The sequence below is a fragment of the Nelumbo nucifera genome, chromosome 2 (assembly GCF_055504915.1).
Source record: "Nelumbo nucifera cultivar China Antique chromosome 2, China Antique-T2T, whole genome shotgun sequence".
Classification (NCBI taxonomy): domain Eukaryota; kingdom Viridiplantae; phylum Streptophyta; class Magnoliopsida; order Proteales; family Nelumbonaceae; genus Nelumbo; species Nelumbo nucifera.
Window position 1 is genome coordinate 43,492,173 of NC_142650.1, and position 12,621 is coordinate 43,504,793.

The 12,621-nt window shown below is 37.9% G+C and overlaps 1 protein-coding gene across 4 annotated transcripts; it reads left to right on the top strand.

Annotated features, from left to right (window-relative positions):
* Nucleotides 1–6,510: 6,510 nt before the first annotated feature.
* Nucleotides 6,511–12,130, top strand: LOC104588660 (uncharacterized). 4 transcript variants are annotated; one of them, XM_010246681.3, is made up of 4 exons: nt 6,511–6,695; nt 6,833–10,277; nt 10,365–11,123; nt 11,778–12,130. In XM_010246681.3, the coding sequence occupies exons 2-3, from the start codon at nt 6,842–6,844 to the stop codon at nt 11,087–11,089; spliced, it is 4,161 nt and encodes a 1,386-aa protein (XP_010244983.1). In that variant the 5' UTR covers nt 6,511–6,695; nt 6,833–6,841; the 3' UTR covers nt 11,090–11,123; nt 11,778–12,130. The 4 variants fall into 4 exon arrangements, with proteins under 4 accessions (XP_010244983.1, XP_088754624.1, XP_010244981.1 ...); XM_088898498.1 differs by having other exon boundaries at nt 11,783–12,130; XM_010246679.3 differs by having other exon boundaries at nt 6,833–11,123.
* Nucleotides 12,131–12,621: the final 491 nt, after the last annotated feature.

Consider the following 12,621-nt stretch of genomic DNA (forward strand, 5'->3'; position numbering starts at 1 on the left):
TGTATCAGTTCTCAAAGGGGGGAAAGACAAATAAATGAAGACCAACTCTCCCAAATCACCGCTAATTAGCTCTTAGCAGTGCTCTAAAAGCCATAATTGACGGATGGAATGGACGAGACAACCATGTCAAAACTCTCAGAAGACCACATAAAAAAAATGAATGAATATAAGGTGATTTGGGTTATCTCACCTTCCCTGTTTACCCTCCCCTATCATCCCCATTGCAATTCTTAACAGCGGTGATTTGGGTTATCTCATATCTCATATTTTCTTTTCTTTTGTCCTATAAATACCCGCACAGATTAGTATTTGTCTTGAGATCTCTCCGATGGCTCTCATCGCCACTGCAACTCTTAGCATCGACGATTTAGATTATTTTAGATCCCACCTTTTCTTTCCCTTTGTCCTATAAATATCTGCTCATCTCCAGATTAGTTTTTTATCTCAGATCTTTGCTACTGTTGATATCTCCGGTGGCTGTCATCGGGGTTATCTCAGACCTGAGTTAGATTAGAAACAATAGAAGAGATCTTTTTTCTTCTCTCAGATCTTCGTTGTCACCGGTGGCTCCATCAAGTTGAATTTAAGGGTAAAACGGTCATTTTATTTTTTCGTCCATATTTAACGGCCCTGGTAATGTTTAGACAATTGTCAGAAACAATAAGAGTCTCATCAATCAATTTTCAAACAATAAGGGTACACTTAGTCAATTAACTAAACCAGGGTAATTAAAGAAATTTACCCTAATTTTTATTAGCACAAATACGCCTTTCAGAAATACTATTTCCTTCAAAGAAATTCCTGTTCTTTCCGTTCCTCTCTCACCATAACCCCAGAATAAACTCAAAGTTGTGGCACTCTAATATATCTTTATCTTAGGAGAGACGATATGAAAACCTCTTAATGAGTGCAGAGCAATATAACTACACAAACATTGGCACCCTAACATAAAAAGAGGACAAACATCTTCAAGTGGTTAAGGCTCAAAAAGAATTGGGATACTGTCCAAAGAAATGATTCAAACAGAAGTTTCCACCTCCGTAGGAAGAGGAACAGGAATACAGGATTAGCCCATACTTTCCTCACCTGAGACGTTATTACTTGATTCCTTGTCAAAGATTATTAGAAAGTCTTAATTGTGAAACCAACGTCCTCCTGAACTTCCTTCCACCACCAGTAGAGGGCTTAATGAGTTAGGTATAGGTTCTTTTCATCTTTAGACATCAGAGCGGTGGGTGTATTCTTCGACCTATCAGTCCAGGCATCCTTCCAAAACTGAATCCTTGATCCATCGCCCATAAACGCATGTTGAAACATGAAATTTCCTCGTGCCCTGCCACATGCAAATCCAAGTGCTACATATGTAGAAATAACCTACCTCGAGTCATTAAACATAGCTATTTAATGTGACATCCACTCATCCACAGTTCATTAACCTTACCAGGGAGAGTCTATACTTACACAGGTTTGATCCATGCCTCTCTTTGTAAACAATTAAAATGGCTTATCTTAGCATAATTTCTTAAAAATAGGGTAATTATGTTGACCCCTATACTTGGAGTTGGAGGGTATGACACCTAGCGGCTTGGCCAGTGGTTTCCGAGTCAGCGGTTTAATCATATAGTCCAAACAAATAGTCAGTTGCAATTTAAAAAATAAAAATGCCAAAAACCATTGTCTGGGTCAAATGAGCCAACTGTTCAACTGTTTGAATCAGTGAAATATTGATCAAGTCAATGGTTTTTTGACAAAATTTGGATCAAATGGTCTGACCATTCGGGCCAATAATGATTTGAAAACCATGCTTTCCTGTCATAAGGAATGGCCTCATCCACTCGCATTTTGTCAAGGGAGTTGATATAACATGCTTGTATTTGTGTCACGTGTGTTGTCACACATTTTTGAAATCCTTAAAAATGCCGCTGTTTTATTTCAAAAGCTAATTTTGCTCTTTACCCATTTATACCCATTCAATATCACTAAGGCCTTCCTCTCTTTTTGGGAAGTTACTTATCCATACTCTTTTATTTTCCAAATAAATAAGAGAATGACCGTTTTAGCAGTAAAAAGTCGTTATTAGAAAGGACAATTATAAACTCCCCCCTACCCCTCCCCTCCTCCCAAGGTAGGAAAGTTATTTACCCACTTTGGAGATGGGTCAGTAAGTGATATGCAGGGAAGGAGAATAATTTTTTCATGAATTCTACATAAATCTGAAAAAGGAACATAGGTTATAGATTTGGGGGTAGCCCATCCCCCAACCCTACCTCCAATCCATAAACCCCACAACCCAGGTATAGACAGGATTCTGTCCCAAGTCATTGCTACGAGCTTACGACTACTAGGAGACCTTACCAACCAGCTGGTTGGTACCTTACCAAGTGGAATAGTATGTGATGTATCAATTTATAGAAATTTGAAAAAAATACAAGCTATACAAATGATATATGAAACTAACCCGAAGATCTAGGCCATTATTAATCTCAATCATCAAAATGGTATCCTAAGATCAGTTTAATTCCAACCATCCAAATGATATACCCAGATTTCATCTAATCTGGCCCACCCATATAAAATCTTCAAATCAACCAAAAGTTCTAGGCCATCAAAGTGGTCCCTTGAACTAATCTCAACCATCAACTGATGTACCGAAATTTCAGCTAATATAGGCTGTCTAAAGACTCTAAGCAATTTATCAAATAAACTCAAAAAACCTAGGGCATAAAAGTTATCTGCCAAGATTCAAGAATATTGGCTGTTCTATAAAGCCGTAACTGCATTTTTGAAAAAAAAAGTCGTAACTTGTTTCTTTTTTCATTTTTTGTAATCTAACTTAAATAAAATGATGTACAAAATAAATAAAAGATTGGGACCATTAATGGCTTCACAAGATCAGTGAATTAATCTCAGCCATACAAATTATGCATTTTGATTTCAACTAATTATTCCATTCAAATGAGGTGTAAAATTAATATATTTAAACTATTAAAGTGGTCTCCCAAAATCAAAGGATTAATTTCAACATGCCTTACTAGATCAATGGATTAAAGTGGTCTCCCATTCAAATAATGTACCAAAGAAACCTAGAAATCACGGTCATTAAATTGATCTCCTAGATCAATGAATTAATCTCATCCATTCAATTGATTACCAAAGTAAATAAAAATCTGGATCTTCAAAGTGGCATCCATGATTAGACCTGTTCACGGGCCAGGCTTTGGGCCTGATCTATACTGTGTTGAATTTGGACTTTGGGCTGGGTCTCATTTAAATTTTGGCAAAAGCTAAGCTCGAGCCCAACCCATGAACATGTCTATCCATGATTAAATCAATGGTTCTAAGCATATAAGCAATGTGTTAAAGCTTTAATGTGGTAAAATATATGGTTTCAGACATAATCAAAATCATACATCATTTGGTTTTGGTTTTTTTTGTTTTAAAAGCTAGTATAATAGCATGCACTATGTACATATGCAAATAAGTATGAATGGTACATGATATAATACTTAGATTTAACTTTTAGGCTGCGCTTGAAGTCGGTGTAAATCAAGAATGATGTAAACATTTATATTAGTCCAATTTTTGTCTGCATTTGGAAAGAGTGTAATAATGATCGACGTAAAACTCCACTCCGGTTCAGTTTTATATGCATTTGGGTGGAGTATAGTTTTACGTTGTGAATCAATGCAAAACCTCATCATATGTAAAGTTTTACATCAATTATCGATGTAAATACTACATTGATAGAATCAATGTAAAACTTTATACTGATTGCATCATGTCTTTCAAAAACACAACAGTCTTTAATGGTGGTTCAGTGTAAAACGTCATCAATGCACTGATTCCAAACACAGCCTTATGAACTGCACCAAAACCAATACAAATAATCCCCCTTTATATAGTATAAATGAAGATATATAGGTAATTAGGCAATTTTAACTCAAGGGAAACGCCACCCCATACAGCCACACTCAAAAAGTAATATCCAAATATTTATTCACTTGTCCTAATGTCTTTGAAACGAGACAATTTCATCCTTACTTCTTCATATATCTTTTTTTTTTTCCATTGGCTGTGTTTGAAAAAGATACAAATAAATGTAAATGCAAATATGTAGTATAAAACGGTTCATATAAAAATTAGGTTAGTTTTGCACTAACAAATTTTCTTTCTTACCAAACAGACTTATTCTCTTTTCCAACTGTGTACACCAGAGCAATAACTTGGTTGGAAATGAAAAAGAAGTTGTGAACCCAATACTCTCTTAAAACCCACAGTATGACATCGAAAGAAAAATGTAATTGTGGATATTTTGGACAATAATACAATTTTGGTTAGTTTTATGAGTTTGGATTTTGTCCCAACATGCCACTACAGCCGCACATTAGGAGCATCTCCATTATCATTTATGGTGAGATGTTCTTAATGTACGGATGCAATGCCTCGTTGGACACTTGTTGTGACGCTTTGTTGGAACCTGATCTAGACCCTATCCCTGTTGTGTAGTACATTTGTGTTTCTTTTAAAAAAAGTGATATTTGATACAATTGAAACCGGGTTTGATATCTGAGAATCTTTTTCAGAGGTTGGATTTCGTTGTATTGATGCTTGAAACATACCTCCAAAAAAGTGATTTAAATATTACAGGGGCCCTGAAAAAGAAAAAAAATCACATTTACTGTTTTTAAAAATCAGATCTATAAAAAAGAGTTTTTTTTTTCTGGTTTTTGGATTTTATACTTCAGTTTTATCAAATGCACACCTTAGTCTTTTAGGTGGCATTCAGTATGTGTTTGTTTTCCAAGAGCCAGGTTACAAAAAACAATTTCCTACTTTGGTTTTTTTTTTCAAAAAATTTTTAAGTGAAAATTGAGAAAAAGATATTATTTTACTATAGTTGTTTTTATCATCCATATAAGCATGTATCGATAGTTATGTAGAAAAAACAGATTTCATAGAAGAATAAAAGCATTTTTTTAGAATTTTCCAGATCTAACCCAATTTTTTATTTATTTATAGTTTTGTAGCACAAAACATATTCTTGTTTTTAAACATCAAAAATAGCAAAATAACCCACCAACCAACCACAACCCTAGTTATTTTTTAATAAATGAAGCACACCCCAAATTAAAAAATTGTGATGATGCGCGACCTGCCAAAGTACCCCTCATCAAATTGAATCCCCAATTAGTGTTTGGTAATGCGATTGTTTTCTCAAAAAAAAAAAACTGCCATGTCAGTAACATGCAAGTATTTTGAGCAACTTCTTATTTGATTAGACTAATTCAAGTAGAAGTAGTTATATTTCTTTATAAGGTTTCTTGATCTTTGAGGTGTTTTCACCTCTTTTGTCCGTATGGCTGCAGTTGGAAATATTGCAAATGGAGTGTAAATCCCGGTTCAGGGTAAATTTGCACTCTGGTTCATTTTTCGCCTGTGTTTGATAACATTACATTTATACATTGATAAATGACAGACCAATGCATATTTACATTGATAATAAGAATGTAAAGTAAATCAATAAAAAAGAAGTAAGTTTGCATTCAAGTGGACTTTTGATAAAAAAAGCATATGCTTTATTAGAATTTATGTTTGCATCCATTACAACTAAAAATCTGTTTGCTAGGAAGATAAATTTGTCAATGCAAAATTAACCCAACTTTACAACTTATATGAGCCATTTTATACTCTACATATTTGCATTCACACCTATTTGCATTGTTTCCAAATGCAGCCTATGTTGCACCTAGGTTTCTTAAACCAGAGTAAATAATTTGCAAATTTAAAAATATTGCTTCAAGCAACATACCAAACACCACTCAAAAAAATTCACTAATGTTGCCCTTCTCCACCTTCAATCGCAATCCAAATACTCCATATGTGATTATATACGTGGTAATGAAGCAAACTCACAAGAATTATAAGGATGCCATGGCAAATTTCAATTGTCTAAGGCTGCATTTGGCTTTTTTAAGGACTTATCTTCGTTTTTCTGTTAAAATGTTCCTTTGAACGACAAGAAAGAGATAAATCCTTAAAAATAAAGAATGCCAAATACAACTTAAATAGAATCCGGATCTAGTAGATACAAATACAACGTTGCAAGTAGATTTAATGAGCACTAAATAAATATTCTAACAACTGCATCAAAAGTTGTTTTATGTTTTCCAAGTTGTTTTAATCTAATATTTTTCAATGTGATCATTGTACGGAATCTGGATCTGTTCCTCACAGCATTCCTCACGTCGACCCTACAGCATGTTTATTATTAATGTGAGATGTTCTTAATAAACGGTGGGATGTAATCGTAAGGAGCGCTTTCTATGAATAACAGATCCCAATTCATCGTGTGCCATCTAATCATTGGTGCCTTCAGTCCACGTCAGCCTAATTCCCCTATCCACACAAAGGAGATGAACGAAAGAGTTGCACAAAGTCGTTGTTTATGACTTACTAGCGTTCCTCTTTAATTTTTTTTTGGTAAATACAAGAATACACGGTTATATCTTTATTTATGAGATCTCTACTCCAAAAATCATCTCCGATTTATTTATGGAAAATTTAATCCGAAACTTTCGAACTTTCGAAAGTAGTCTCTAATCTTCAATTCATTTCTACTTCCTACTTTTCTCCCTCGTCAACCAAATTAAACTTTCAAGATTCGTCTCAGGCGCAAGCTCCGCGATCCCAGCCAGGTATGTCTCTCGCTCTAACCCTCTCTCAGTAGTCAGTTCGCTGTGTGTAAATTTAGGGTTTTTATCTTCAACGGATTTGTTGTTAGGGCTTCTGCTTCTAAACGATTTGTTTTTATAATTATTGTTACTATCATTAGGGTTTCGCCATGTCCGGTAACCCTACCACGAATGAAGACCCTTCCGAGAACCTCGACCTTAACTCCGACGCAGCCCAGCTCGAAGAGCAGGACAAGAGTTCTAGCATTAGGGTTACGGAATCTACAGTCACTGTCAGTGCCTCCGTGATTGAAACCCTAACGGAAGATCACTCAAAAGGTGATGGGCAGACCGGAGATCCTCCCCCCGAAGGAGAAAGTGACGAGCTTGGAGCTCGTGGGGAAGGAGAGAATCTGGTAGAGCCATTGCTTCGAGCTTCTGAGATTCATCCCGAGGGAACGAACTCTCATGGGGCGGAAGAAGATGTGAAAGAGGCAGCACCTCCTGTTGTTTTGCTCAAGGAGACTATAACCGAAACAACTGTTCAAGAAATCCAAGTTGAAACCCTAGCAGAGGAGCCCTCGGATGGTCATGTTCCTGTCGAGGACTCACCCAGTGAAGGAGAATTCAACGGGCATGGGGTTTGTGGTGAAGGAGGGAATGCGCAATCATTGACCCTTGGTTCTGACGTTTATGTTGATGGGAAGGTCATCCATGGAGTAGATGGTAATTCGAATGAAGAGGTGGGAAATGCTGGTTCGGTCAAGGAGGATGTGGAGAGAGAAATGAAAACTGTAACTGCAGGCAGAGGCAGTAGTGGGAAAGATGGAATCAACAGTTACCAAGAAGAAGATGGTAACTGTTGTGCTTCTGATGCTGAAGTGGGAAAGATGGAATCAACTGTTGAACAAATCCAGGTCGTGGATGGAGGGGCAGAGGCAGTAGTCCAAAATCCAGACTATTTAGAACCCAAAGACAATGACCTGGGGAGAAATCCGAGCTTGGAGGTTGAGGGATGCAGAGAAGAAAAGATTGCTGGAGATGCAGATCCTTTGGTAAGTGTTCAATCCTTTATGAGTGCTGATGATAATAGAGCTCTTACTGGGGGGAGCCCGGGTAATTGCAAAGAGAGTAGTTCTATGCAAGACCATATACAAGATACGGTTGGTCAAGCTGCTCCAAACAGATTTCCCGAGGTTGGTGGATCTCAAGCAGCAATTTCAGATGCTTCACTGCATGATACGGCTGAAGCTGATTTTGACCAATTTACTGAACCTGCTGAACCTTTGCCAGAGGGGAACCTGGAGGCAGAGGCCGGGGTAGCTGATGCTCGCGATTTTAGTCATGAAGACCAAACTGTTTGCCCACCTTTATCTGAGCAGGGAACTCATGTGGTGGAAAATCAAGCAATGGAAGTGGAAGTTGAGACTCAAGCAGTAATTTGTTCTGGTAACCAGGTTGAAAATCAAAATGTGGAGATTGCTAGACAAAGTACAGGTGTTGAACAGCAGGAAAAAATGGAGAAGACTGCTCCAAATCAGGAAGGTTTAAATCATGGAAATGCCTCCTTTGAGGATTACTGTAATTCTCATGACTTGCCACCAGAAGAAGACAGTGTTTTTGCTGTTTCTGATGCTTCACTTCCTGATAAAGTGGAAACTGATTTTGATCAGGTTACTGAACCTGGTGAACCTTTGTCAGAGGGGAACCAGGAGTCTGAGGCTAGGGTAGCTGATATTTGTGGTTCCACTTATGAAGATCAAAGTGTGTGCCCACATTTCTCTGATCAGGGACATGTACTGGAAAATCAGGCAATGGAAGTGGAAGTTGAGACTCAAGCAGTTGGTTGTTCTGGTAGCCAGGTTGAAAATGAGAAAATAGATATTGCTGGACAAGGTACAGGTGCTGAACAGCAGGAAAAAATGGAGGTGACTGCTCCAAATCAGGAAGGTTTAAATCATGAAAGCATCTCCATCGAAGATAGCCACACTGCTTATGACTTGCCACCAGAAGAAGATAGTGTTTTTGCAATTTCTGACGCTTCACTGCATGATAAGGTTGAAGCTGATTTCGATCAAGTTATTGAACCTTTACCTGAGGGGAGCCTGGGGGCAGAGGCTGGGGTAGCTAGTGTTTGCAGTTCTACTCATGAAGACCAAAGTGTTTGCCCACCTTTATCGGAGCAGGAAACTCATGCAGTGGAAAATCATGCAATGGAAGTGGAAGTTGAGACTCAAGCAGTTGGTTGTTCTGGTAACCAGGATGAGAATAAGAAAATAGAGATTGCTGGACAAGGTACATGTGTTGAACAGCAGGAAAAAATGGAGGAGGCTGCTCCAAATAAGGAAGGTTTAAATCATGGAAACACCTCCGATGAGGATAACTGTACTGCTTATGACTTGCCACTAGAGGAAGACAGTGTTTTTGCTGTTTCTAACTTGGTTTGGGGCAAAGTGAAGAGTCATCCCTGGTGGCCTGGACAGATATTTGATTCTTCAGATTCATCAGAGAAAGCACTGAAATATCGCAAAAAGGATAGCTTTCTTGTAGCATATTTTGGGGACCAAACTTTTGCTTGGAATGAAGCATCATTGTTGAAGCACTTTGGCACACATTTCTCAGAGATGGAGAAGCAGAACAATTCAGTGGCATTCCGTACTGCAGTCAACTCTGCTTTGGATGAGGTTTCCAGACGGGTGGAGTTGGGGATGTCTTGTTCCTGCACATCGGAAGAAGTATACACAAAGATCAAATCACAAATTATTGAAAATGCTGGAATACGGGAAGAGTCAAGTAAAAGAGATGGTGTGGACAGATCTCTGAGTGTGAGCTCCTTTCAATCTCAGAAACTTGTGGAGTATATCAGAGCATTAGCACGTAGTCCATCTGGTGGAACTGATAGACTGGAACTTGTGATAGCTAAGGCTCAATTATTAGCTCTATGTCGTTTAAAGGGTTATACCAGGTTGCCTGAGTTCCAGTTCTGTGGAAGGTTGTTGGAGAACGACACAGAATTATTGCTTGCAGAGGAGAGAAATTATTCTGAAGAAGTAGCTCAGCATTTGACCCCAGTTAATTTGAACGATCAAGAGAATGTGCCTTCTGGAAAAGGAAAGTTGTCAGGTCGAGGTAGCTCTTCTCGTAAACGCAGGAGCATTTCACAGGAAAGCTCATATCCGAGGAAAAAAGAACGAAGCTTGTCGGAGTTGATGGATGAGAAGGAGGCTTCTTCAAATGTTGTAAATGGTGATGAGTCTGATAGGAAGTCTGCTTCTAAGGTATTGTCTTCTGGCAAGAAACGTAAGTCTGACTCTATTCCTGAGGATTCAAAGGTAGAGAATGGGAAAAGAAATCTTTCCTCACCAGGAGCTGCTGATGCTGAAACCCCAAATCATAAGCAGTCTTTTAAGGTTGGGGACTGCATCCGTAGAGTAGCAAGCAAATTGACTGGGTCGCCGCCGATCCTCAAGTGTAGCAGTCAAAGTCTTAGGAAAAGTGCAGCTAAAGTAGGTCGAAACAGTGAGAAATCTGAAGGAATTGGTACTGATGTCTCTCATACTCATGAAGTGTCCAAAAAGGGTGGAATGACAGAATGCTCTTCTCCAGGTGAGATGCTATCCCAGCTTTGCTTGGCTGCACGAGATCCCATAAAAGGATACAGTTTTCTGACTGTAATACTTAGTTTCTTTTCAGATTATAGGAATTCAATAATCGTTTATAAGCGTGGGTCAGGAAAACACAAGAAATCCTTGGAGAAAGTGAATAGTGGTAAAACAGAAGATGTAAATAAAGAACCACCTACCTCTGATGCTGATTCTGCTGAAGCATTTGATTTTGACGAAGATGTCAAAGACTCATATTGGACTGACAGGATTGTTCATATCAGTTCTGAGGAGCAGCTATCAAAGAAGGGCCGAAGGAGAAAAGGAGAAACTCAGCTTGAAAGCCTCACAAAGAATGACATGTTAATTGCTGAATCAGAAAGTTCTCTTCAGTTGAGCCCCATATTGGACCCTAAACAACAGAACTCTGATGGCTTTTATGAATTGGCAATGGAGAAGCCAGTAGGAATTGTGGAGGTGAAGTATGAGGAAGAATTCTCCCCAACAGCATTAATACTGAACTTTGCTGAGGTTGATTCTGTCCCTTCAGAAATGAATCTGAATAAGATATTTAAACGTTTTGGACCTTTGAAGGAATTAGAAACTGAGGTCTTAAAGGAAACAAATTCTGCAAAGGTGGTCTTTAAGAGGCGTGCTGATGCAGAAGTGGCTTGTAGTAGTGCTGGGAAGTTTAGCATCTTTGGATCTGCATTTGTTAGCTATCAGCTCAGGTATTTATCATCACCACCTCCCAAAATGCCAGGAAGTGCCACAATACAGGGTAGAAGAGCTGCAATTTCCACAGATGGCAATTGAACTTGATTTTTCTCTACACAAAAGGAAATGACTTGTAAGTCCTGGTCTTCTCATCTGAAGCTTCCACCTCATTTTAGTGCTGATTGAAGTTATTTTATTTATTTTTGTTGAGGAAATACTGATAACTAGGAAACAACGGTGGTTTGCCAAATCCAGCTTATATGGCTTTGCATACGAGGTGTTATATAACATTTAGCTCTTTGCATATAAGTTATCCTTTAGGCATGAAATTATCAAATATGGGGGTTTCTCTTCTTTTCTTTTTCATATTTCTTTGGTATGGGATCTCTTAGTTTAGAATTGTTGGACATTCTCTTATTCATTAAAAAAAACTGTTGGACTTTCTCTCTACTTCCTTTATCCTGCAAATGTGAGGCATAAGTTAAGGTTTTCTAGCAGTATAATGGCACAAGGTGTTGACATTTGATTAGACAACCCTGTCTATGATCATTGGCCTAAAACTGACCTTTAGTATCATCATTCGAGCATCCTTTAAGTTGATTGACTAGGTTTTTCCAGCTTCACTCGATTGTGTTGGTGGCTAGTAGTTTACCAGATATTTAGTCACCCTATTTGTGGTCCTGCACTTGCATGCAAGTCATGTTCTGTAATGCTAGATCATTCCTGTTGCCTTATATTTTGTTTCCCCTTTTTGTTTCTGACAGTTTTGTGTTGGTTTACTGTCCAGTTCAGGTGCTGCTTAGGGACTGGTGTCAGTTTCCTTGCAAAGTCTGAAATATTGAAGCTGTTGGCAAGGAGTTGCTTAAACCACCGAAGATGGTAATTGCCCTATTAGGTTTATTGTTCGATCAAGACTTTCCATCCTTTTTGCTCTTGAGCTCTTCCTGTTTGTATTTTAGTCTCGACAATTGATGTCTACATGCTCTTTGTTGTGAAATCTCATGACCTCTTGTCCCAGTGTATGATCTATATTAGCTGATTTTACCTGTATATGTAATGCCATTGATGACTGGAAACTTCTAAGTTTCTGTAGTGAAATTGCAATCCTATAATTCATATCAGGATTCAAATTTTATGTTTCGGATAGAGTAAACTACTATTAACCATTTTCCATGTCTGGATTGACTGAGGTATTTATCCATCTTGTTTTGAATTACTGAAAAGATGCCTTCTAACTCGTTCCTCGTTGTTTTTTGCTTTCGTTCTTTGGTAGGCCATCCATGGTGTGTTTCTTTTAATCAATTTCTAATTACCGATTTACTTCTCCTCATATGAATATTTAGTATGTTGTGTCTACCTAATTCACTATCTTTTTTTGAGCAAGATTGTAGCATGATTTTGGTCAATAGGAAATACTGCATTTTGTAGAAGCTTAAATGATGCAGATGCAGCTGAAAGTTTTTTTTCTCCAGAACTGACAAGGCAAATTTTGAAGGGTTAAAGCAATGCTTGGTTAAAGTTATCGTTGTTTGAAGAATCGAGTGCTGAGCAAAAAATGATTATTATTTTTTTTTAAGATGAATTTTTAAGCTTAAAAGAATCAATTGAGTATTGAACCCATAAAAGTGATA

What these genes read in the sequence shown, in the direction of transcription:
- LOC104588660 (XM_010246679.3), top strand. Translation starts at nt 6,842, where the DNA reads ATGTCCGGTAACCCTACCACGAATGAAGACCCTTCCGAGAACCTCGAC.